The 27,555-nt window shown below is 41.1% G+C and overlaps 1 protein-coding gene across 5 annotated transcripts in view; it reads left to right on the top strand.

The window, feature by feature from the left end:
• kalrna (kalirin RhoGEF kinase a) overlaps nt 1–27,555 on the top strand; it is a 182,539-nt gene that overhangs the window by 59,431 nt on the left and 95,553 nt on the right. For all 5 annotated transcript variants that reach the window (XM_019353081.2, XM_019353079.2, XM_019353082.2 and 2 more), the window contains exons 2-8: nt 21,420–21,494; nt 22,623–22,737; nt 25,014–25,206; nt 25,500–25,673; nt 25,749–25,832; nt 25,976–26,107; nt 27,149–27,271. In XM_019353081.2, the coding sequence (XP_019208626.1) occupies nt 21,420–21,494; nt 22,623–22,737; nt 25,014–25,206; nt 25,500–25,673; nt 25,749–25,832; nt 25,976–26,107; nt 27,149–27,271 (896 nt within the window). The remainder of the gene's footprint in view (nt 1–21,419; nt 21,495–22,622; nt 22,738–25,013; nt 25,207–25,499; nt 25,674–25,748; nt 25,833–25,975; nt 26,108–27,148; nt 27,272–27,555) is intronic.

Raw genomic sequence — 27,555 nt, 5'->3', positions numbered from 1 at the left:
GCCATCCTTTTGCCACCCTGCCTGTTCTCTCTTTACTTTGGATGGGTTACTCCAGGTATTTAAAATGATCTACCTTCACTATCTCTGTTCTCTCCATATTCACCTTTCTACCTGTCTACCTCTCATTCACACGCTTCTACTAACTCTCCTTCCTCATCATTCCTCATCCCTTGACACTGTCTTTACAGACCATCTTCCACCTGCTCCCTACTCTCACTACAGGTCGCAATGTCTCCATGAACATCATAGATCATGGAGATTACTGACTGAACCCAAGTGTCAACCTCTCCATCACCACTGGAAACAAAAAGGGACTCTGATGTAGTCCACCCAAACGTCTGTCACTCATACCGCACACCACTGTCTCACTGTCCTCTACTACCAGATCTAGTACCATCCATTCTTCTGCATTTCTCTCCTTAACACCACACCTACCCAACACCTCCTCATTCACCTCTGTTCCCTTCAGTCCGTCTACTCCAGTCATCACTGTCTCCCTGGGAACAATCTCTACCCCTTCATCCATCTTACTCCAGAATTGCTCTTTCTCTGGTAACTGACATCCAATCTGTGTAGCCCTGACATCTTTGTGAGACACTGTCTTCACCTCCACAACACTCTTCACATTCTCTTCCAGATTACCCCCACTTCATTTCTCTTCTTATCCACACCGTGGTATTACATCTTGAATCCACCTCCAGTACTCCTGACTTTGCTCGTTTCCATCGGATCTTTTGTCTAACTTCTTTCATTACATCATATCATCCAGCTCTGTCCTTTACCAATCATAGTCCCTAAATTTTGAGTTCCTCCTCTCACCTCCACACTCCTGCCTTTCCCTCTCTCTCGCTGCCTCCTAGCTTACCTCCCCTTGTTCCTCTTCCTTTGGCTTCGGCTAACAGTACCATAGTTTCCACCAGCACTCTGTTGACAGCACCAACAGTGCCACATGCAGTCATTGTTAACTTGGGGACCAACCGATCTGGTATGGATATCTCATTTGTTATATCTGTGTGTTTGATTTAATGTTTATTGTTCATACGATGCTGGGTCTCTGTGGCATGACATCTTCTAGTCCTGGAAATCTGGACGTAGCGTTTAAGTGGCAGAAACTTCTCATCACTCATCCAGGTGACTTCTTTCATCTGACTGCAGGTTTCCCCAACCTTATAAACAGTACATTTACATAATGCATGATGACATATCAATGTCTCAATGCTTATCTCTAGCTCAGCAGCAGAAGAAGAATACACCTCCTTATGGTATTATTTGGAACTCCCCATTACCTCAGTTGTTGTTTGTGTGCAGGTGGTTTGCAGACCTGCATTTACATGTTGCAGCTGTGCACCATAACTCAGGGCAGTGTCCAAAAATATTTAATAACCTAGTTTGTTTTTGTGTTTTGCTGGTGGTGTTCCTTTAGCTTAGTCCGTGATTCAATGTTGAAAACACAGGTGTCTGGTGAAGCTGTCTGTTGTTTTCCACACATTATTCTGTACAAGTTTTCTGATGATCAGTGTTTGGCATCATCATCATCATCATCATCATCAGGCTACGTGCTGTTGGTTTTTGGATTGAGCTCAAGCGCCTCTCTGTATCACAGGTGTGTGTTTGTAGAACTCCTGCAGTCCTTCTCTCCCAGCAGCCAATGACATACGCAAGTGAACACGGGACAACGATTGAACCGTGCAGTTCCTATTGATGCATGTTAACCATGTTCTTAGTTATGTGATCATTATATGAAGTCACTGATGGAGACCCCAGCCTCAAACCTAATCCAAACTCAGAGCCAGTATTTCATTTGTTTTTTCGTTTAAATTGTTGCACCAAATGTTGGCAATCAGAAAAAATAATCAAAACATCAAATATTACTCTAGGCTGTTTTGCCTGTCTCTAAAATATCGGGTTACAGTAGGGGTAGGATGAGGGTTACCATCTATGATCACTTAGATGTTAGAGATTGAATTTACTGTACAAGATTTACAAGTTGAATTCTTAAGAAGAAGATTCATCGCTGATAGTCACTGTAGCTGTTAAATCGGCCAACTTCACTATAGTCATTATTGAACTGTGTCTGGTTTGTCCGGGGCTATAGATGCTGTAGATGCTACTGAGACCTGTGGACCGACCGTGGACCGACCGTGGACCGACTAGCTGCTTTTCTATTCTAGAACTTTGAGCCTCTCAGACTCTCAGACACATGAAGAATTAGTGTGCTGTGGTCTGGCCTGAATCACGTGTGTGTGTGTGTGTGTGTGTGTGTGTGTGTGTGTGTGTGTGTGTGTGTGTGACAGACAGTTGGAAAACACTCCAGGACAACCACAAGTGGTTTATTTGCAGGAGGGTTGAATACTACAGTTATATCCTGAATTTCATTCATTTTCAAAGTTCTGTTCATAGTTTCCACACAGACTGAATGATTGCAGCAGCTGGGACTGATATTCTTTCTTTTTGTTTCTCACTGTGATCAGTTTTAATTTTCGGTTTTCTCATCTTTATCCTTTCTCCACTGGCAGAGTTTCTACCTGCTTCTGACTTTCCTTTACTGTGAGTCTCTTTGAACCAAGTACTAATTAAGCCTCATTCAGCCTGTGAGCACTCAGTCACACACTCACAGACACACAGACACACTCACACACTCACAGACACACACACACACACACACACACTTGTGTCAGGCTGTAATTGAGTGAACAGAATCTGGCTTACTGTAGAGTATTTATAGAACAGAAAGAATCAGAGTGGCCATATTAATCCTTAATACTCTCCAGTTCAGGATACAAGCATCATCTGATCTTTTTGGGCTTTACATCAGTGATCTGAGCGTGGAGCCTTGCTGTCTATATGCTTTTGATGCTCATCCAGTATTCATCAGGGAGTAATTTGCTGTTATTGAGGCAGGATTTGAACAGAAAAGAGCAGTGTGTGATCATCCTGGTCGGCTGACACGTGAAACTCGACCCTGTCATTTCTTTGTCTGTTGTGTCCAGAGGTAACTGTTTAAAGCACGCTCGTGTTTTTAATTCCCTCTCTCATATAACTGGATAATTTTACTGTGTTTATCATGTTTAAGTACGATGTTCCATTCATGTGATTCCATATCACGATAAATGATAATAATTCAAAATGTGTAACAGGAGTCACAGAGTAGAAATGTGTTTGTTCTCGCAGTGAATGTGGTGCCTCTGAATGCCTATCACACACACACACACACACACACACACATTCCATGTCTGACCACTCTGTCTAAGTTTTTCCTCTCTGTAGACAGCTGCTGTCTGGAGACTGAAAGCTGATCCAGAAAGAGAGGGAGTTGCATCTGATAGCTGAAACACGTGTTCCATGTCTTAACATTTGGTTCCTCCTGGTCTCAAGCTTTAACTTTCCTTGAGGAAGGTACCTCTGGCTTCCTCTTGAATCTCTGACCTGTCCGGTTAATCCTGCTGGTGTGTGTGCCTAAGCATGGTGTGATGGATATTTCAGGAAATTTAGTGATGAAGATGAATTTGTTTTTTAAGTTCATACTCCAGCAGGTCTCTTTCTATCCATGAAGCAAATTAAAGTAAATTTCTGGTTGTTAGTTGTTTGTTTTTGTTTGTTTGTTTGGTGTTTTCTTTTTTTAGCATTTTTTTTTTGCTGATTTAGCTAATTTAGTCATTTGCCTTTTTGAATATCCAAGTAAATATAAAACCTGTCAAAGAACAAAGCTGATCAGCAATACTATGATGCTATGGGTTGAAGCTAGGTTCAGCCTAGGAAGGAGCCTTGCATCTGTGTGCATCTAGAGAAGCATACACTATATTGCCTAAAGTAAACAGTCTCCCATCCGAATCATTGAATTCAGATGTTCCAATCACTTTCATGGCCACAGATGAATAAAAACAAGGCGCTAGGTGTGCGCACTGCTTCTGCAAACATTTGTGAAAGAATGGATCCCTCTCGAGAACTCAAAGAATTCCAGTGTGATATCATGATAGGATGCCAGCTGTGCAACACATCCAGTTGAGACATTTCCACTTCGAGAGTTGGGCTTGGTGTCTTACTTCCAGGGAAATGAACTCTTAATGCTTCAGCATAGTAAGGCACAATTTAATGCTCCAACTTTGTGGAACAGTTTGGGGACGGCCCGTTCCTGTTCTAACATGTCTGTATCACAATGCAGAAAGAAAGGTAGTGTGGAAACACTTTACTGGGCCTGTGCAGAGTCCTGCCCTGATAGAACACCTTTGGGATGAATTTAGAGTGGAGACTGTGACCCAGGCCTTCTCGTCCAACACCACTGTCTGACCTAATAATTCACTTGATCAGAAATTCCTATAAACACACTCCTAATCCTTGTGGAAGGCCTCCCACAAGAGTTAGAGCTGTCATCGCTGTAAAGGGTGGGCCAACATCATATTAAACCCTACAGATTAAGAACGGGATGTCTCAAGTTCATATGCATGTGAAGACATTTACATACCTGGCATCAAGAGTCTAAAGCAAAGTACACAAAAGACAGGTGATGAAGAGAGTGCAGGTACGGTGGAGCGGGTGGCAACAAGCATTAGAGGTGATTTGTGCCTAAAGGAGAGCAGCAAGAGAGAACGGTGAGGTTCACATGATGACAGTGAGACCTGCTGGTTGGTTTGGGGATGGAGCTGGAGGAGGCACAACTGAATATTTTCAGTGGAAGTTACCAGTACAGTGCTCCCTCGCTATAACGCAGTTCACCTTTCACAGGCTCGCTGTTTCACTGATTTCTTTTGTGCAATTTTGCATGCATTTTTTTTCTTACAGCACAGTGTTCTGCATCCTGATTGGCTGTAGACCATTGTCAATCAATCTTGTGCCGTGTCTCCTGCACAGTACAGAATGCGTTCAGCTTGTCAAATTTACATAAATCGTCGATCGCTAGCAGTGTGACTCTGAGGTGCTGCACTGTATGTTTGTAAGTTTTCTCCCCAACAAACAACAATGTCGACAAACTTTGAGAGAGTTTAAACAGAGAGAAAAGTGTGAAAATGTTCATGCCTGTCTGAGAAAAGTGTATAAAGTGAGGGGTTTTACAGCTTACGTACACTTTCTTATTTCTCTTGTACTTGTAACTGTAAAAAAAACAATAGTGATAAACTTTTTATGACTGACATTTAATCAAGCATAGCATCGAGATCAGCCACAATGCTGGCAGATCAGTACTGTAGCATGCTGCCAATTACCGCTCTGTTCTGTCCTGGGGCAGTGCTGCCTGACCTCCAGCTTTTCATGTGGAGTGTCTGTAGCTCAGGTGGTAGAGCAGGTCACCTACTGGTTGGTGGTTGGATCCCAGTTTGCTCCAGTCTGCATGCCAAATGTCCTTGGGCAAGGTACTAACCGCATGTTGCTCTCCAATGCCTCCATCAGAGTATGAATGTTAGCTAGGAAGCACTTAGCTAACAGTTTGGGAAAAAGTGCAGGTGTGATTGGGTGAATGAACAAGTTGTGTAAAAGCGCTTTGAGCGCTCAGAGTAGAAAAGCTTTATATAAGAACCAGTCCGTCTGCAGTGCTGTGCGTCTGGCTCTATGGTAATGTCGGCTGCCTTAGTAGGAGTCAGCATCAATCTGAGAGAAATAAACAGTTTTTTGATAGAAATAATTTTGTTATCCTGTTAAATCAAAATTATAACATTACAGATGAGCAGTGCTCTCTTGTTTAATTATGAGCCACAGCCACTGCCTGCTATTTTAATAATAACAGATGGCTGGTGTGATCAATACACACAGGTACCTTTGGCTGCTGCCTTATTTCCACAGTGGACGTATCCAAATGTTTGATTTAGCAAAGACTTTATTCTAAATGCACTTCCTGACACAACCTTCCCAATTATCCAGTCTTAGGATGTGCACCAGGAGTAGCTGTTAGAAGGTGCTGTTGTAGTTAAGCAGCTAATCTAAGGAGCTTGGAAAGAAAAGCGACTGGACATCTTTAAGTTTCTTGAAAAGTTTCTTCACTTCTAAGATCAAACGGTGATGAGACCCAGGTATTTAAGCCCTGGTGGGAGCTGTCCCTTCACAGGGTTGTTGACCCTCATCACATGAACCAGTCTGAGACATTTCCTCACCCTATCACATGATGCATTGAGATCAGCTGACTCAAGATGTGACACGTTAACATTTACAATAACTGTTCATTACATCAGTGTTGTTAAAACAGGACATTTACTGACTTCTCTAAATTCCTTATGATGTGTTGTTCAGTGTTGTGAAGGTCAGCTACTCCAGCTGCTGATGAGGGTTTGTGTGTCTGCCTGTTTGCAGCAGTGCTGTGTGAAGTTGTGTGTCAGCTGGTGGAAGCAGGCAGCAGTCTGATACTGTTGTAAATGTGTATCTAATCCATTTTTGTTTGAAATATAAGTTAGTGTCTGAAAAGCTATAACTCTGCTGTGTAAGTGAACAGATGTATGCAGCTCTATCAGATACCCGAGTATGAGATGAATTGTAATCGAGTATTTCTTATGTTTCAGTTTGTGTTTTTATTCTTTAAAGTGGAGCACTGGTGTCCTCCTGAAAGAATAAATATAAACCCAGATGCCGCCTGTGTGCCAACTGGATATAAAGTACAAATAGCTGTTGTATTTGAGCATCATATGTAAAGCTTATAGAAGAGGACATGGAGCCAAAATGAAAAAATCAGGAGATAAATTTGAATTGAAGAATTTCTATTTCTTACTGATGAACATAAAGGAAACACAAAGACATTACATGCTATTGAAAACGTTACTGTCTGTGTACATGTGTCCGAGGGATCTTCCAGATATGGTAACACTTTCCTGCAGAATGATTGGTCAGTAGGCGATGATTCATAACCGTTGAACACAACATGCTCTGTCAGGTTTGCAGCCTGTGGTGATATAGGCCAGTGAGAAGTGATCAACCTGTGTAGTACAGAAGACCCAGGGTTGATTCTGCAGTTAGCTGAGTAAGACACGATCCTGCTGCATACAGACCGCAGGCCTCATGCTTCTCATGCTTGTGCTTGGAATCCTGAAGGTCCCAGAACATATTTCATATATGTGTGTGTGTGTATGCTGAGTAATGTGGGGAAAAACAAAAACACCTCTGGCTCTGATCTGAGGTCCTTGTAAAGTTTGTAAATGTGATGCTGTTCTTTGGAAGATACACCCGCTTAAATTATGCGATTATAAAATGCTGTTAGTACTGATGAAGTGTCCTCTGCAGGCAGAAAACTCAGGGACATGTTTCCAAACCTCAGTGGATCCTACCAGAACCAAATCAGACAAATCGTTTTTTAGTGTCGTTGACTACCGTGCTAGTGCACAAGCGTGTGAGCTGGAGTGATCAGACGTGTGTGTGAGTGCTGTGCTGAGTCAGCACCCTCCAGATGGCATCGCTGCATGCGTTTGGCATGCACCACAGATGATGTCATCACCCTCAAACAGAAGCTTTGATGTGATTGGTTCATCTCAAATGAGTCAGATGGTGTCGATGGATGAGAGAAAAATACAAATATGCAGTCAGTTTATTATCAAGCTAATACTGCAGTAACAGACCACTGTGTGCGCCCCGAGTACGACCGTGTGGTGCTGCCTCACAGAGTCTCGGTGATGTGATCAAGCAAAAATAAAAGTAAAAATGCAAATAATTCAACAGCCAAAGAAACCTTCATGAAGGAAGGACACACACACAAGCGTGACACACATAAAACTACTGTTTGAGTGTAAATACATGCAAGGACAAAAATATTCAAGCTCTTACGTAGTTTCCTTTGTAGATGTGAGTATTTTGTTTTTATGGCCTCTCACCAAGGATGCACGCGTGTTGCTGACAGCCTTGAGACTTTAGGAGGAGGAAAAGGTTTTTGTTATCACGGTGGACTGTCAGACTGAGAGACACACACCGGCAGACATGACTGTCTGTCGAGGTGGGTCAACATATCTTATATTGATATGTAACAATAACAATTATGACCTGTTTCTTCTGTAAAGTCTCTGTTTGCACCTGTCTCTCTCTCACACACACGCACACGCACACACACACGCACACGCACACACACACACACACACACACACACACACAGCAGAGGTGAACAGGAAGTAGTCACTGCAGGGACAACATAAAAAACAGAAGACATTTAGCTTTTCACTTACACAAACTCAAACTTGGCAGTGTACATATTTGTGTTTAAAGCAATATTTCCACCAACTTTGAAATAAATCAGATAAATGCTTCTTGAAAGATGCAATAAACAGACAAACACAGATTTATTGAATTATAACAGTTTAATTCAGTTTTATTTATAAAGCGCCAAATCACAACTACAGTCGCCTCAAGGTGCTTTATATTGTAAAGTAGACCGTACAATAACAGATACAGAGAAAAACCCAACAATCATATGACCCCCTATGAGCAAGCACTTTGGCGACAGTGGGAAGGATAAACTCCCTTTTAACAGGAAGAAACCTCCGGCAGAACCAGGCTCAGGGAGGGGCGGGGCCATCTGCTGTGATTGGTTGGGGTGAGAGAAGGAAGACAGGATAAAGACATGCTGTGGAAGAGAGACAGAGATTAATAACAGGTATGCTTCAGTGCAGAGAGGTCTATTAACACATAGCAAAACGGAAAGTTTACACAGTGGATGTATCCAAGCAGGATTAAATAAGTAGGTTGGCAGCTAATATGAGAGCATTGTGAGCATTGCGAGTTACATTTACAGAAGTATAGTGCTACCTGACAAAACTACCTGCTTAATTCCAGTTACATCAAGAAAAACACCAATTTGTGTCATAGAATCCAGAGGATTCTTACACACAGCATCATCTCGTCCTCATTTCTGTCCTCTGTGCCTGGTTGGATGCCTTATTCGTACTGTCCACACGGGTATTTATTCTAGTGTGTTCTTTGTGTGAAACACTGATAAACTGCCACGGCCTGGCAGAAGCCACTGGAAACAATGAACTTCAGTGTCGTCATCACACTGTGTGTAAAACCATCAGAAGCCACTGAGGTAGCATGTTGTTGAAGATGTCTTTCCTGCTTGGACAGATTTTAAGCCTCCAAGTGAACTTTCTAAAGTCTATTCAGCCAAGATAGTTGGAAGCTGCTCAGCTGCAGATACTTTGCAAGACAAACACTGCCAGAAATGTGATCATACATATTACTTTTACTTACAACGTGTGGCCCAAGTGGAAACAAAGGTTACTCAGGTAAAAACAAAGAAATAAAAGAAACTCTATTAATCACAAAGTTTCTTGCTTTTTTCCAGCAGCTGTCCCTTAATGAGCAGCAGCATCCCTGTGGAGAATACATCATCTCCTGCTTCTGTGTTAGTGTGACCTGAGTGTGGTGACTGGAAAGCACTTAGCTTGTACTAGCTCTCATCCTGCTTTGAGCGTAGTTATGAGAGAGCAGTGTGTGGTTTGTGTTGGAGGACTGATGGATGTGGTTTTCCTCTGCAGGGAACACTGGAGGCGAGGCCATTAATATGTGCTTGTGTTCAAACACACATGTGTGCGTATGTGAGAGGCTCACGCTGGAAACATACTCACCTCGGTTATACGCAGGTAGTCTGTTGAAATAATGAGACAACAATAAATGATTTATGTTCAGTGTAATGCTGTTAGTTATGGAGAAGCAGGGCACGTGACATTATAGTGAAATTACACAACTATTGAATGCTGTTGTATGTAAATCAGATAGCTCTGATTTCAATTAGTATTGCCCATGAAAGTGAATAAAACATGCATACATGACCTAACATTTAAGTCAAAATATTTCTTCTTCACGAGTTAATACGTTTTCAAATTGTGCCAAAGTGTCACTTTTCTCAGAAAAGACAATTTATAGTCAAACAAGAAGGACATTAGTCAATAATAAAAAGGATAATTAATACAAACTCAGAGTAGCAAACTGTTTCCACTTGAGTTTATGAGGAACCAAGTGATTCGAGGAATGTGCAATAGTGGGAAAACTTGCTAGCACAAATTACTATAAATGCTGTCATTCCTCAAACATTATTAGTTTTAACTAGAAAATGAATATAATGAATATGACACCATGGTGTTTGGGATTTTGAAGCCAAACATGATGATATTGGGAAGTGGTGCTAAATTATAGAATGAACTAAAAGGGCAAGGAGAGGTCCTCTTCAGCACAGCTACAGACATTGTGTACTTGTGCTGAAGAACAGATACTAGTGTTAAAAAAATACTCAAGTTGAAGTACTGATTCAACTACTTTACTTGAGTAAAAGTGAAAACGTACTGACTCAGAGTAAGAAAGTAAAAGTAGCTCTTTGAAGAACATTTCTAACACCTATTTTTATGCAAAGCTACCTGAACCTTGTGCTTTATCAATGTAATAATAATAATATAATATGAGTAGATGGGAATACAAACTTTATTTGATTCCTAATTTTAATTCCAATAAAGGTACTCAGCTTGAATCTATTAAGTAGAAGATGAGCAGAAAAAAAGAATGAAAATCAAAATGATCTCTATTTTCTGCTGCTACACTGTAGAGGGTGACTAAAGCTCTAACAGGAAAAAGAGAAGCGACGAGGTTAAAGTGGATCCAGCAGGTGTGGAACCCTACAATCAGCTGTAGTGGCTCAGTGTGGGAAATAAAGTTGGTATGAAAGTGGAATTCAGTCAGTGGATCTGAGCATCATCAGCTTAACTTCATATGAATCTCTGCTACACTTGATGTAACCTAATTGTGACCATAAGCACCACAGTCACTGTGCAGCAGTCACACTCTGCTCTTTACTGAAAATCCATCACAGTGCAGCAAACTCACCTGTTCATCAGCAACCTGCAGAGGATTTTCATGCAAATGTAGGTTTTGAAACTTTCTATATATGTAGCTACAGAGACTTGAACTGTTTTAGCATCAGGCTCAAACATGCTATTTTTCAGTTTCATGGTCGCAGCAGATGGCCCCGCCCCTCCCTGAGCCTGCCTCTGCCGGAGGTTTCTTCCTGTTAAAAGGGAGTTTTTCCTTCCCACTGTCGCCAAAGTGCTTGCTCATAGGGGGTCATATGATTGTTGGGTTTTTCTCTGTATGTATTATTGTAGGGTCTACCTTACAATATAAAGCGCCTTGAGGCGACTGTAGTCGTGATTTGGCGCTGCATAAATAAAATTGAATTGAATTGAATTGAATTGAATTGAATTGAATTTTCTGGGGACTCACTTGGTTTTAAAGCCAGCCTCAAGTGGCTACTGGAGGAACTGCAGTTTTTGGTGCTAATGTTTTGGTTTTATTGTTCCACCCCGGAGACTACAGCTTGGTTTTGATGTTATATGAAGTAATCTACCATCATCTCTTTCTACTGAGAATGGTTTCTTTAGAAAAACATATTCTCAACTAAAAAGCTAATCGCTTTATTAAATAATTATCTGGAGCCAGTTTGTGGGGGCAGCAGCCTGATCAGGGAAGCCCAGACCTCCCTCTCCCCGGGCCACCTCCTTCAGCCTTCCCAGGCTAGCCGAGGGATATAATCTCTCCACGTGTCCTGGGTCTGCCCGGGACCTCCTCCCAGAGGGAGGCATCCTTGTCAGATGCCGTAACCACCTCAACTGGCTCCTTTCAATGTGGGGTTGTGTTTGGGGTTCTACTCTGAGCCCCAGACACAGGGTGCAGGCTGCACAGTTTATCAACAGAGTGAAAAACAGGTGGAAGGACGCCTTCTTAGAGTCTAACAACTTTGTAAATTGACAGGTCAGTGCTGTTAGCTTCTGCAGAAGTGCATCATATTTATTTGATGTCCAGTCGCCTGATGAGAAATGCGTACATAAGATGTTGTTGAAATGTGAAATAGGTGTCTGTGTGATGGAGATATCAGCACGCATTAGAAAAACTGGACACAACCATGATACTGATATGATACGACGGGTTTTGTCTACTGTATCTGCTAAACCATTTATATATCGAGTATTAAGATCAGTAGAGCCAAATGCCAAAAATTCAGTCTTGTAAACTCAGTTTCACCCATCAGTACTATGTGCTCTGAGTTTATTCTGATTCACACTGACTTGATATGTTGTTTTTAGTTTTGTATTAGCGTTATTCTTACCACTTTCTGCTAACAATGTGCAATGCTACCACAAGATTAGTGGGACTCAAACAGTTCTACTGCATTCTCTACATAAAGTGTTTGAAAAGTATCAAAAATGTGATCTTTGGTAACACAGTTGCACAAATCTTGAAATATAATCTGACGTCATTAGTAATAATGAATGTATTTTAACTTGTGTTCAGGTGGTTAGGTCAGCTGGAAAGGGGCCCCTGATAGATATTTGAATGTAGTTCAAATTAAATAATGTTTTTTTTTTTTATTTACTTTTAACTTTTTGTTGAAGGTAGTATAAAAGTTACCTAGTGGTTATATGGTACACAAACATGAGGGTCAGTCCTCACAGTACAATATAAGGCCAATATTACTCTCCTTGTTATGTTGATTATGTACATATTTAACTGTTGTATAAACCTGCTGAAGAACATAATTTGAGACTTGTCAGCTGATGTTTGTGTGATCAGTATTTTGGAACAGAAACATTTTACCTTCAGTGTAATTCCACAGCAGAAACACACAGAAATAATAACGAGCTTTGACAACATGAACTGTAAAATCAGTGCTAAATGTGGAGAGAATACAAGCAAAGAGTCTGAGCCTTATTTGAATGTTTATTGTGTCTCCAGAGTTTCCACTCGTGTTGGGACAAATGTTCTAACCTCAAACTGTGAACTAACATCTTTGTGGCAGAATCTTTGTGAATGCGTTGTTGACCTGATTCGGCTCACAGCCTTGTGCAGCCTTATTTCTTCCAGAGCACCTATGTGACACATCACTGAAAGCTTTGCTTCCTAAGACATCCCTGTCTAGGGCTGTGCGATATGACCAAAATCTCATATCCCGATATAAGAATTCTATCGTCCGATAACGATATAAATCACAAAAATGTAACATTTTCTGTAAATTATGTGAATCTCGGGCAGCTCGACTTGCGGGAAGTGTTTCCAGTATTTTAACAGATGCATGAAACGATACATTTTTAGACATAGGTTGTAACGGCCGCCATTTTCTTTGTGAGTATTTATTACACAGCGTGCTGCGGGGAAAAGCCTGTTCTAACGTTTGAGTCTAAGGTTTATTTTTTAGCACCTGGCGGCTCTTTTCTGCTTCTCATCTGTGAACACTCTGCATCTTTCACGTCATTCAGTTTATCTTGAAAAGTCTCAACAGGATCTTGAGCTTTATTGTGAAGGGTTTATATGGAACATAAACAAGCGGACACGCGATGGTGTTACCGTCGTTGTTGCTAACGGCAACGCATAAAAACAAGCGCTTGTCCGTCTGTAGTGTGGTTATATTAAATATAAGAGAAAGAGAGAAATTAAGAAATTAATATAGCCACTACAGTGACCATCAAAACGATGAAAAAATATTGCCGTAAACAGTTTATTTTGTGACACCACGAAACAAACGATAGCGTAAAATGAAACGATAGACGTTTTTATATCGTCATCCGATATATATCGTTATATCGAACAGCCCTATCCCTGTCGCTTGGAAACTTTATGCCAAGAGCTTGTTAAGGACTTTAACACAAATGGACAAATGGATGCAAACAGCTGATGTAACCCAATCCTGCCAGCGAACACATGCCAGCGTGACAGGATGAAAATGGGACTTTCATCTGATGGTTAGAACGCCAGTTGATTGATTTGGAGAAGGGATAATTACTGCTCAGCTGAACTTTAGAGATTCAGTTTCACGTTGAATAAGTTTCATATGTAAGCGAAGCAACATTAAACACGATAGACCCCAACATGTGTCGCTGCGGCAACATGTGAGGCTGAGGCAGCTGTTGCCAGAGTGCTGATAGCATCACCTGTTGTGAAGACACACAAACTCAGCGTGTATCTGAATGCATGTTATACTACGGCCTTTCACAGTCGTGCACATGACAGTTTGGTTTTTGCATAAAGCTGTTGAACTGGCTGATTGTTATTTAAAACTATTAGAGCACGCATACAGGCTCTGGTGCTGATACACATCAGGCTCCTGTGCACATCTGGGCAATGAGCCTGTTTGGTGTAATAACTGAAACGAACGGTCATCATACTGTGGTCCCTGAAAGCATCCTTGGTGTCACCTTCACTGTCTGCTGGGAAGCTTGTATGTGACTGTCTGGACGGTCACTACGTGAACAGACTGAACTTAAAGCTGTAAGTGTCTGACTGCTGATCTCACTGCTACATTTCAGTAATCAGTGCTTACTGTGAAGCTGCCTGCCATTTGGTTTAGTCCATGTCATGTGTGCATGGTGAAGGAAACAGTATGAAGATTTTCAACTGTGCTGCATGTTGACCTTTAACATCTAAACATCTGGAAGAGTCCAGCTATGCCTCGTGTGTGTGTGTGTGTGTGTGTGTGTGTGTGTGTGTGTGTGTGTAGAATAGACCAGTGATGTCACTTCCTGGCTGTGTGACGTTGCACACTGTAGTGAAGCATGTTTCATGATGGAACCTGTGTATTTTTTTTTTTTCCATATGTGTGTAGTTTCGGTTTCATGTGTGCTGACAAGTTTTTTAGTGTTCTTAGTCTCAAAGAAGACAGAGCAAAGCCATAGTTTAGATTGTATAAATCTTTATTTGACTCTGACACTTGAAAGTATTTATATAGTTTTGCATTTTCTTAAAAAGATACATTTTGATATGGCACATAAAAACAATCAGTGGGTTTAGTTTTGAATATTTGTTATTGCTCATTGATGAGCCAAACATGTTTCTTATCTGGTTGGTGGAATAATTGGTAGAATACTCAGTCACTAAAATAATCAATAGTACTTAACCAAAGCATGGGATACGCAGGTTACCTCACCAACTCATCATAATGTCTTGGTCAGGATTCCTTTAATCATATATTTGAATAAACTGGTTAGGGGTGGGCGGTATAAACGGTAAACGGTAGCGATAGCGCATGTTGATGGTGTCATCAAGTTGAGCCTGTTTTGATCGAAAGCGTCACAGCAGCTGTAAGCATGGAGCTAACACGTGGGGAGGAGGAGGTGCTCATAAAGAAGACCGGTGCAACGTCAGTCACATGCACCTGGTTTGGGTTTAAGCAGTCGGATGTTAGGTAGAAAAATATCATCTGCAAATTATGCCGGGCGAAAGTAATACTGACAAGACAACACATGTTTTGGAATATGAGGAAAGCCAAAAGCTGCGCTTATGGGCTCAAATTGTGGTCATAAATATTTTGTACTTGTAAATCAGGATTTGTGTGTGTAAAAAAGATTTGTGTGTGCCCAAAAAATACGTGTGAAACTCCACACTCAAGTTTCAAGTTACAAGTACGAATTTTGACCCGATTTTTCTTCCTTTCATCTGATTGGTCAATGTCATGTCAATCACAGACAACAGATGGGTTTGGCTGTCGGAGTAAAAGAAGAACTGACTGCGTTACAGTCAGTGCGGGAGCAGCGGCTTCGGTCATGCATGATTCATTTGCAGTTTGGACGCATGGGTGTGAACATCTCCTGCCCTGATAGCAGCTGGGGGAGGACTGTCCTCCACCCGTGAGCGCTTTGGCACGGGCAAGGTGCCCACAGCAGCACTGCTGCTTGTTGAGAGTAAGAGCAACACACACTTTCACGTCAAAAAGGCGTCATAAATAAGTCTCCAATAACACCAGAAAAAGTCGCCAAATTTGTCGCTAGTCGCTTTTTAGAAAAAAAGTCGCTGAGGGGTCTGAAAACTCGCTAAATTTAGCGACAAGTTAGGAACACTGTCTGCGAGGCTCCTGACTACGGTAGCGGTAAAGCTCCAACAATCCATCAAGCGGTGCGGCTTCGTAGCATACCACAGTCATACCAAAACATTTTTGACAGATTTTTGAGCACCGAGTATCACATAAAATCAGTTCGAGGTCAGTAAACACAACCAGAATTCAGACATAAGGCGCACTGTTGATTTTTGAGAAAATTAAAGGATTTTAAGTGCGCCTTATAGTGCGGAAAATATGGTATACAGAAGAAAAGAATACATGGCAATATATATCGTTACCACACATCCTTCAAATTATACTATGGATTTCAGGCCATATCGCCCAGCCCTGATATGGGTGCCTTTTTAATGAAAGGTGGAGTCGCAAAGTAGCATCTTGCCAGATGAGCAATTATCACCAACATAGCCTTCCAAGTTTAATCCATTAATTTTGGTAGCAGGAACAGAATACTTTGAAAAAAGTGTGTGTTTGCATGGGGGGCGTTGGTCAGTTTCCTCTATTCCGGTTGTTAAGTGATGACGAACCCTGCTTCCGGGTCCAAATGACACTGTGTTCATTAAGGTTGTCTTAACATGTTTTAATGTTTTGTATCTCGTTCTATTTAATCTGAAGCTGAGTACCCTTCAGCAACATTTGAGTTTGTGCCAAGGATCGTATATTAATTCAACACAGTCCTTTTTTAAATGCAGACTTTGTTGTGCCTGTGCCTGCCCTTCACATTGAAATTTCAGTTCACTTAACTTAAACACAAAAAAACACACGTACACATCTTCTTCCATCAGTAATGGCTAGCAAATGTTCCAGGTGGTTTCTGCATAATTTCAGCGTAACTGTAAGGACACACACATGCACACACACATGCACACATAAATGCATATTAAACAGCCACATGCTTCTGTAACCACAGCTGTGTCACTACCATAGAATGACATGAGATGAGGAAAACACATGTTAGATCAAAGGTGTGTGACAGACTGAAAGCATGAAGACGAGCCACCATCAAACCAACCATGCCCGACGCTTTTGGTACATTTTTATAATTCTTGTTCTGTACCTACTCAGACTGACACAAAGTTACAATCTTTGGTCATCATTTTTGTCCGTTTGGATCAGCTGCATAGAAAAGCATCCAAAAGAAAAACTGTAAGTTTGCCAAAATATATGAGACTTAATTAAACATTTAACAACTACGAGTTGCTGAAGACGTGTATATTTAGCCCGGGGTTAAAACTAAACCCAGTCCTAAGAGCCTGGGCAGAGGTTTTGGTTTGAATTTCATGCTCTGATGGTCCCAGTAAGTTCAAACCAGAGCGTGTCGTGTTGCTGCAGGACACTGTGGTAGCTGTGCTCATTATCTGTTACCTTGAATTTAGCATGAATCTCCAACTCATTGCCCAAAAGTGTTTTACGGCACAGGATAAAAAACAAATGGGTGAATGTGGCCAAAGAAAGGCAGAAGATAACTGCTGTGTATGTACTGATTTTATACACAAAATAAAGTCCATATTCAGCTAATAGTAGAAGAAACACATCCAGTGTACCTCCATGATGTCTGTACCACAGTACCTGACAGCTGTCTCTCTTTTCCCATCTTTTTTTACATACATCATTGCTAATTTTTAAAAAGTATTTGCCACAGAGGATAATATCTTTTGTTTAATATATTGACCATTTTCCGTGCAGCCTTATCTTTAGTCAGGTGCAGTCTAATCACAGTCTGTCTCTGTGAGCCTGCTGGATAGGCTGACTCGCTGCACACGCTCGCTTTTATAGACATCTGAATGGAACATTCATGTTCACAACTGTTGCATTGTTTTTTTAGCCTTCATTGCCCATTTATCAGTAGTTTAGGCAATTAAATAAATTAGGTATTGCTTTGCAATGCAGCAGTTTATTCATAGAATGTGTTCTTTGTTAACTACGCTTATCCAAAGTAGTTCAAAATAACACATGATGATCCAACTCAAGGAGCAAGCTTCTGCTAACACGAGCGCAGTGATGACAGTTAAGGCTGGGTTCACTAGTGTTAGATAGTATTAGTGTGTACTTGTAACTAGCGAAAACGAAGCGTGTGTGTGTGTATGTGTGTGTGTGTGTCAGCAGTTACAGAAGAGCCACAGGAGCATGCTCAGTGACAGACTGAGATTACCCATAATGCACCACTGAATGACACAGGACCGTGGTCATCTCCCTGTAAACTCCTCCATCTAACACACTGTAAACACTGCAATAGTTACACCTTTCTGCACACGCTCTACAGTAAGACAGCAAGTGACAAAGTTCACAGGTTAGAGTCAATGTCAGTCATATATATTCTCACCTCTGTAGTATTCTTTGTCAATATTCTTGATGTTTATTATTGAGTGATTTGTATACATTACTGCTATTTCTTACATTTGTTAAATCTGTAACATATTGTATTATTTAATTAACTCAGTCTGTTACTGTTACTGTCTTGGAGCGACTGTAACCCACATCATGTTTGATTAATAAAGTATGCTGATTCTGAATGAGGGATTCCTGGTTAGACATCTCACACATGCATACCACCAGTCAGGTAATCTTGTGATCATGTCTCCAAAACACACCATTCTACATCACCCCCGACATCCTAAAAACATCACACATATGTAAATAGTTTACAACATTTATTTAGTTAATTCAGTACAAAGTTTTAAGAAAATGCAAACATCATAATTTACACAAATAACATGTCAAACAAATACATCCAAAAAATAAGATCATTAGGAAGTTACAATATAACACTGAGTTACAGTGTAGTTTCTTTCAGTCCTTTAGTTACAGCGTCTCCAAGGTTAATATGCCGTGGTTTCCACCTCTCGGAAGTACTGGAACATGTTCAGCGCTATAAAAGCACAAAGATGCTGTATCATGTTTCATATCATTAAAGTGTGCTGCTACTGGATCATCTTTACCAAATCGACACATCGCACTTTTACGTTCACTTGTTTTTGTGTGGTTTTGCTGATATATGCAAGACCACAAAGTAGTACAAGTAGTACATGAAACTGCATCAGCACACAGCTGTCATGAGAGGGGGACATTAGTGACCCAAACCATCGCCTCTATAGGAAAGTTTGGCACTTAACACAAACAAATCACTTCAGTTTCTTAGTCCTGGACGCTTTTACTCGACACTCGTGTCACATTTGTCTGTCTGGAAGTTTTTATCAAAGCAAGATAAGAAACAAAAAGAGAAAGTGTTACGTAAAAATAATCAAGTAGATGGTTAAGTAAACTCTGACTGTGCATGATTTCACAGCATGAACTCCAGACATATAATAACAGAGAAGCGTGCTTTGGGAACAATCACAGACTCCTTGTTGGTTTGTCTACAGCAGATATTTAACCGACTTTGTGTCATGTAACCATAAACTTACTACATGTGAACTTCAGTTTTAGCAGATATTGTACCAGCTCTGTGTACAGATGTCCATCTTAGGTGTCTAAGGTTGTTTTATTGCTCGGACAAAGAAACCCTCACTCACCATCATCTGTTAAGCAAATGATAAAAATCTCCTTCCATAAGACAAGTGAAAAGCATCAGCACATTTGACAGTTTCCTGTGTGTGTTGAAACAACAAAAGCTGTTTCCCCTCAGAAGGACAAATGAGTGTTACGTCCTTACACACACTGGCTTCCTCTGCTGTATGTTTAATGCTCTGAAGAAAACGCTGCTGATTTTGGCAGCACACTCGCTTCTCTCTCTTCTTTGGCTCATTTCCTGGAGCACAGCCTATTTTTCTGTTCCAATCCTTTGAATATAAAGACATAAATCCAGAGTTATCTGTCTTGGTCTGACTTCATCACAGCTGGGACGACATTTAGCTTCACAGGACTTTGCCAAGTTGTTTCTTGATGCGATCACCTGTATAAGTTTATTGTTTGACACATCTCTGTTTCCTGTGTGACATTTACAAACACCCATATGTTGTGAGAAATAAGAATATTTATAATATCAGTGGCTAACACTGCCTGCTATGCTAACAGGTATTCTTGTTTGGTCCTCCATATATGTTTATGTATCTGAGAGATTTAAATTGTAGTTTTCAGTGCACTAGCATGCTTTAAGCCGACTAATTAGCCATAAACACACAGCCTATCACTACTTGTGTTACTGCTAAGCTCTCTTAATAAAACTCTTTAAACAGACACTCTATTAAACTAAACTGCCTACAGGCTTCGCTAACATAGCAGTAATGCCTTTCACTGATTTAGCAATCCGTCCACTTCTCTGTCATGGCTGTTGTGTAATCTTCTTAATGCAGCATTTCTGCCAGTCTTAGTAATATGAGTGTATTTATGTATTTTAGACAAACGGTGCAAATGTTATGTCAGCTGATGTATTTTAGTACTGATTCTGTTAAAAGTATAAAAACAAGCGAACAATATAAAGACTGAAGATGTTAAATTAAAAACCAGGAAAAATCTTACCTGGTGATTAATGCACACTCATGGTTACGTTTGCTTAAATTGGATCTTTGTTTTACAACTTACATTCCTAGTAACTGGAAAGAAGGAGAAAGTCCAGCAACACTTATCGTGTTTGTGTCTTTATCAGGATCAATATGTGCTGATCGAGCAAAAGGTAAAGTAAGCATATAGTCTGTCTGCATCATAGACTATAAAAACATGGCTGCATTTACCAGCTGCAGGTTTAAAAACCACATGCACGAAGGACTGTGAGACCACGTGCTCATTGGCTGAAACAAACACAAGTCATTAGCCATGTTTGAAGCATGACCCAGATTTACAAAATAGACAAGATAGAATTTCATTTACTGTTAACAAACAATGAAATAATAATTATCATTTATTATTAATAAGTTGCTGCAATTTAAAAAGCATCTGTAAAAAAATTTGGAATAAGTTTGAAATAAAAGTTTTCAGAGGAGATTATGTCTTCGTAGAACTGAAACAAATGTCATGAATCTGTCACGTGCAGACTTTAAATCATTGGCAGCCAAGAAAACTACAAAAATATACCACAAATGCAAATTTATAAGCACATGTGAATATGAACTGTTGTTGTAAGAAACTAGAACTTTAGAAGTTTAATCAATGCTGTTGACACACCATAGGCATAAAACTGATCAATTACATAGTTAACCTTTAGTGACATGAATCGTTAAAGCTAATTGGTCTGTTCCTGTTTATGGGCGACCTCTGGCTTCCAGTCCTCAGTGGGTTACTATTACGTTTACACATGGACGTGTCACGCTGCGTCAAATCACCATCACACTCACTGTTCCATTGTATTTATGGGAGATGCAGCTGATTAATATAAAGGACAGAAGGTGAAAAGCAGGGGCTGAACTTTCACAATAAGAGCGAGGGAATGATGTACTGTAAAGTGATTGTAAAGGTCTTTCTCTCAAACAGAGTGAAGGGGTTTTATATATCCCTCCCTCTCCCCTTTCTATGGATTTTGCTGACTTGCTGTTATCAATGTTGTGTGTGTTTACTTAAGTTACTTCTGCTCTACATCTACTGAAGAGTTATTAAGATGTGAAATGCTTATAGTGATGTAACTGTGACAGATTACGAGTGTTGGTGTGTGTCTCCTAGGAACGGTGATCCAATGGTGAGATTAATGCTGATGTTCTCTCTCCCTCCATCTCTCCAGGGCCCTTCAGGACTGAAGGCGTCAAGGCCTCTGATGTTCTTCCTATTTTAAAGGAAAAAGTTGCCTTCGTATCAGGTGAGTGTCAGTCAGTGTTGTTGGCGTTAAATCCACACCCCTCCAGTCTCACTGAGTTTCCTACAGCAAAGAGTCTGTCCTCACCACATGCACAGACAGGTTCTCATGGTCATGCAGGACAAACAGAGGTGTTTGAAGCATTAGGAGCTATTTTTCATGTTTAGTAACATTGTTTGCTAATTAAGAATGTTTTGAAATTTATATAATCTTTTTATGTTGAACACAAAAAGATGGGATTTTTTTTCAGTATGCAGAAAGTTTTGAACAGAAGAAGATATTGTGCTGAATATATCTGAGTCATAAGGAAAAGGACCAGCAAGAAGAACGTCCTGTGGACTGTCCACAGTCGTATTTAGAATATCTGTAGTAGCATCTCTGTGAGTTGAGTATATTATTACTCACATGTCGTATCTGCACACATGAAAAGCTCATCGGACTCACGCACATCCTGAGGCAGGAAAGCCTTTAGGTCAAAGCTCATTCACTGCCAAAGCAAACATCCAAACAGACACACGAGTGTGGCCGCCACACTCTTCTACACATAATTTAACAAGCGTGATCTAACGTTGGAAGTTTGGAAGATCTGCCCAGAAGTGAACATGTGCTTCACTGTTCACCTGCTTTTATTTTGAAACCTCCATCACTCTGTAACGCAGATCCATTCCAACAAAATGTTGTTAAAAACACCGAGAAGAAAACTGTGTGACACCTGAACACCAAAACTGTTAAGGACACCGTTGCTCCTCAACACCTCTGCAGCTGATGAGCAGCAGAATGTGTCTTACCTTGTGGGATGAGCACATTTTGACTGTCTCCCCTTTTAATCTGTAGTGGTTCAGTCCACAACCTATTTGGTCTGTGGCTTAACCAGTTAGTCAATACCACCTCATTAAATGTTAATTGGTCAGCTGGTTTATTTGTGAAGGTGTGATTGGTCCATTTTTTTCACAAGCTGAAACGCGGTGGTCACTTAATAAAGTAGTAACACTTTACTAACACTTGAAGTGTTGCTGGACCTCATTCCATTTTGACTGATTCACGTGTGGATATAAACTCACTGGGCCCTGGATTACCTGCCTTAACACGTGTGTTTTGGCTTTAAGGTTTTTCTTGTGCATCTACTTGCAGGTGGACGAGATAAACGAGGAGGACCAATTCTGACATTTCCCGCCAGGAGCAACCATGACCGAATAAAACCCGAGGACCTGAGGAGGCTGGTAACCTACCTGTCTACTGTCCCCAGGTACTCACAATGGCATCACACACACGCACACACACACACACACAGACGTCTACGTTCATTTTCACGTTAGAGGTATCATCTGTGGTCTTTCTACTAGCCGCTCTATTAGGACATTCAGTTAGACTCAAGTGTGACAGGCACTTAAGGAAGCAGTGAAGGGTGGAGTGGACATTTAAGCAATTAAGTGCTTCCTTGTAGTCTGTTACAACAGCAGACGAAGGCCAGTGTTTAATTTGCATCAGCATGAAAGCTGCAGTGTTTGCAGCAGACAAGAGTCAGTCTGTGAGCACTCACACAGTCTGAGGGTGTTATGAGGAAAGCAGTCGAAAAATTAGGCACAGGCCTGCCCCAGTCATTCTCCACACAGGGAATGTTTTCATTTTTGTCTTGTAGTTTTAATATCTTTTCAGTTTAAGTTGATTTAAAGCAGCGGTTCTCAAACTGTGGGGCAGGCAGAATGTTAGACGACCACAGGAAAACAATCCAGTTAAAATGTGTTCAGTTAGTAGTAGTAGTTATTCTTATTTAGCAGGTGATTTTTAAAGCTAAAATTGAATTGTCTCTTTTTAGCAGTTGTGTGGTGCATGAATTTACTTCTAAGTTTGGCCAGAATCCTTTTTAAATGTAAAACATATCAGGATGAAAGCTCGAACATGCATGAGTAAAATAGCTGAGTTATACAGTGAAATGGTGTAAACAGACATGCACATAAAATAAAACACTGCCTATTCACATACAGTGTGCTGACAGTGTTAAGCATCATTCAGCAGTCTGACTGATCTGGTAAATATCAGCACAAAGTTTTCTACATTCTTTAATCGTCTTGATTGAAATGATTTGATTTAACTTATTCGAGCCGGAGACCTACATTTCACTGAGTCGTGCACAGAGGAAAACAAAATTATGTAACGTAAAAATAGCTGTGCAAAGGGCCGAGACCACTGCCGGGACATTACCAGAGAGGTGCCAGAATTTGAGAGGTTTGTCAAGATGATGCTTCGACCCAATGGGTGAGGGTAGATTAGACCATGTGACAGTAGAGGACAGCAGTGAGAGAGGCCTTATGCCGTCCTGCGTGTAGCTGAGACTCTTCAGAACCCTTTACGGACGCAAAACACATCCATCACATGTGAGTGAGCCGGAGGATAAAGGATGGCCAGTTTGTCTTTAGAGACGACTACTGAAGAAGTAAATGTGACAGATGACAGTGGTGGTGTGTTATATAAAGTTTGCAACCAGAGCCTTCGACAGTAATCTGTACTTTCAGAGACTAATGCACACATAAATGCATTTACCCACTTTTGCTAATCGAACTGCTGTTTCCAGGGTGACGGGGTCTGTCTGTCTGTCTGGGCAGGTTCTAATGGATGGACTGACTTTATATTAATAGACTCTGCATGTTACTGAAGGTGGAGGTGAGGCACTACATCAGCTGCAGTTACTGAATTTTAGGCACTGAGTTGGAGCAGCTTGGGTTCAGTTCAGCTGTTATGTTACAGTTCCTCTGAGTCAGGTACTGAACTGTTTGAGTTTCTGTTTACGGCTCTGATTGGGAGAAATCTTCTCAACTGTCAGCTTCAAGAAGCCATCATCCAGCGCTTGAGCTGTGCTCAACAAATGCCTGCATGTGGATGTGCTGTGCTAGAAGTAGATACATGCAAAAATCTGGTTGCACTGAAAGAAAGGAAAACACTGAAGACATCATTGTTATCATCATATTATTAACGAGCAAAGCTGCAATCACCACGTGTCAAAAATGTCACTTTGTAACCTCAATATTAAAGTACAGATCCCCCTGATTCCTGCTTACTTATGTTTCAGCTCGAAACATAATGTTCCCTCATAAAAACAGTACGTTTCATTGTTACCATGCAGAGCCCTCTGCTGCAGCTTCTTCAAACAGCGTATCGTCAAACACGTCCATGCTGGAATATATCATCTGGTTTCAGATTATCTGATGTGATTGCACTTATGTTTTACCTGCAGTGTGACTGTCACAAAATGAGATTGACGTCTTCGGCTAAATGTTCCTCTGAAAGTTTCTTTTAAATATCAAACATATTCAGACCGCTGACGACACCAGTGAAAAAATGATGCCAGACGCTCCCTGTCTGTGGGGAAACCACAAATGGACCTGATGTTTTTGAGACATAGTCATTGCTCTGTAGCAGACAACTGCATTGTCTGGTTCACTTTAAGTCTCGTATAACAGGGATACTAATCATTTCCTCTGAGCCTCTTCTGCCTCCTCAACTTGTTTGTCTGTGTCCCGTCAGCGAGGACGTATGCAAACGTGGCTTCACTGTCATCATCGACATGCGAGGTTCGAAGTGGGAGCTGATTAAGCCTCTGCTCAAGACGCTGCAGGAGTCTTTCCCAGCTGAGATCTGTGTGGCTCTCATCATTAAGCCGGACAACTTTTGGCAGAAACAGAAGACGAACTTCGGAAGTGCAAAGTTCTCTTTTGAGGTCAGTGGGCTTTGTGTTTTTTGCCCAACACGGTTTTGATCCTTCAAAGGAAATGTTATTAATGATAAGATAATTAGAGATTAGTACTGTAATGGTAGTTGTGTGGCAAACTGATAATAACTAATAATACTTTCAGGCATCATTGATTTCTACAAGCTGCCATTATGGTTTACGCATGTATTTATATATGTGGCACAGAGGGTGAACAGGCGCTGCAGTCATTACACTATAGTAAGTACATGAAGCACAGCAGGTAGTCAGAACTCACCTCTAACGTGTGTCTGTGTGAACAGACCAACATGGTGTCAGTTGAAGGTCTTGCCAAGCTAGTGGATCCCTCCCAGCTCACAGATGACTTTGAAGGCTCGCTGGACTACAACCACGAGGAGTGGATGGATCTCAGGGTGTCATTGGAGGAGTTCATGTCCAATGCTGTTCATCTTCTGTCCAGACTGGAGGATCTGCAGGTGGGGGCAGCAAAGGCTCAAAGAATGGGAGTAACTGCTGTGGCCAATATGACCAGTGTTTCCTGTCTTCTGCAGGAGCTCCTGTCCAAGAAGGATTTTCCTGCAGATGTGGAAGGCTCTCGGCGACTGATAGAGGAACACACACAGCTTAAGAAAAAGGTGAGTCACTATCAGTACAGGTGCAGACACAGTCAGAGACTCACTCTAGATCGAGCTGTGCTAAAGCCAGCACAATTCAGTGTTCTCCTGCTATTAATGAGAGGATTGAACTGTGCAAAGCCACTGAAGCTACTCTCCTGCAGGTGCTAAAGGCCCCAGTGGAGGAATTAGACCAGGAAGGCCAGAGGCTGCTCCAGTGTATCAGATCGAGTGATGGCTTTTCAGGGAGAAACTGCATCTCAGGCTCAGCTGACTTTCAGAGCCTTGTGCCCAAGGTAAGGAACGTCCAGCTCAGCAATAAAGATCTCCCAGCATACAGAACAAAAAGATGGTTTTTTATTTATGCTAAAGTTAATACAGGCTGGCCCCAAACAAGAATAGTAGCTTTTATTATCGATTATCTATACTTTCTGTTGCAAACAAAACTTTGAACCTAGACATGAGAAATGTTGTGGCACATTTAGATACTAATGTATCCATGCATGATGCCTTATATGGAATATTAACTGCAAGCTTGCAGGTATTCTTTCATGCCTACATAATCAGGGCCCACATCATACATGAACAGTAACGTTGACCACTTTGAGGCCACTGTTGTTGTGATTTGGTGCTATATAGATAAAAGTGAACTGAGTCTAGATGATTATTGACAGTTTTGTTCATAACTAAATGAAACTCACATCCTTCCAACTGCTGAATGCTTAAAGCACATGGTATCATAACACCAGATTCAGTCCACAGCCTTATTTTTTCTCATTAGCCAGCTCGTTAGCAACCCTCATTATCTGACAAGTGCTGGCTGCATATTAGCTCATTAGCCAAAGGACTCCACAGGGAAAATTTGAGTGCACAGCTTGTTTGCATTAAGCACATGAAGTACATGTGCATTGCCTGCGTGAGCATGCATTTAAACTGATGTAAGAGTGTGAGACATATTTCATATTTAAATCTTTGCTTTAAAGTGCTTTTTGGATTAAAGAGGATCATAAAGGCAATATCAAACCGGCCAATGACATGCAAGTGAGAAGGTGAGGCTAAATTGTGGAATTATACACATGCAGGTGCTGTTTTGTTTCTCTGCCCCACTTGCGCACCTGCAGTACTAAAAACAGCAGAAACACAGCTGTGTAAAAGATAGACGTAATGAAGTAAACTGTAGATAATCAGAGATTTAGGGACTGTTGGTTCAATCCAAAGAAAATCTACCATCACATTCAGATCAGAAGTGATGTGCTGAATGAAATGTTAGACACACTCGATGAGCTTGCTGTTGTCTTTTAGGACCATGTGACACATAATTGTGCTTTTCTCGACAGGTGGCTAGTCTGCTGGATAAGCTGCACTCCACCCGACAACATCTCCATCAGATGTGGCATGTCAGGAAACTGAAGCTGGACCAGTGCTTCCAGCTGCGCCTCTTTGAACAGGATGCAGAAAAAGTGAGTTACACTTAAATATGATCAGAGTGTGAGGAAGGACGAGGCTGGGATTAGTACAAAGACATCAGGGGCCTGTGTGCAGCGGCTCTGATATAATGCTATTATGCATGCCTCATTCACCTGCACTGCTTTCTGTTAAACATTCATACTCCAATGAATGCATTGGGGTTAGTATCTTCCCAAGGATACCTGACATGCAGACTAGAGCAGCCAGGGATTGAATCACCAGCCTTAGCTGACCTGTGCTACCTCCTGAGCTGCAGCCACTCCGAGGATGAGTTCAG

The sequence above is a fragment of the Oreochromis niloticus genome, linkage group LG16, assembly GCF_001858045.2.
Source record: "Oreochromis niloticus isolate F11D_XX linkage group LG16, O_niloticus_UMD_NMBU, whole genome shotgun sequence".
Classification (NCBI taxonomy): Eukaryota; Metazoa; Chordata; class Actinopteri; order Cichliformes; family Cichlidae; genus Oreochromis; species Oreochromis niloticus.
Note: the sequence above shows the minus strand (reverse complement) of the source record. Positions and strands in the feature narration are given on the sequence as shown.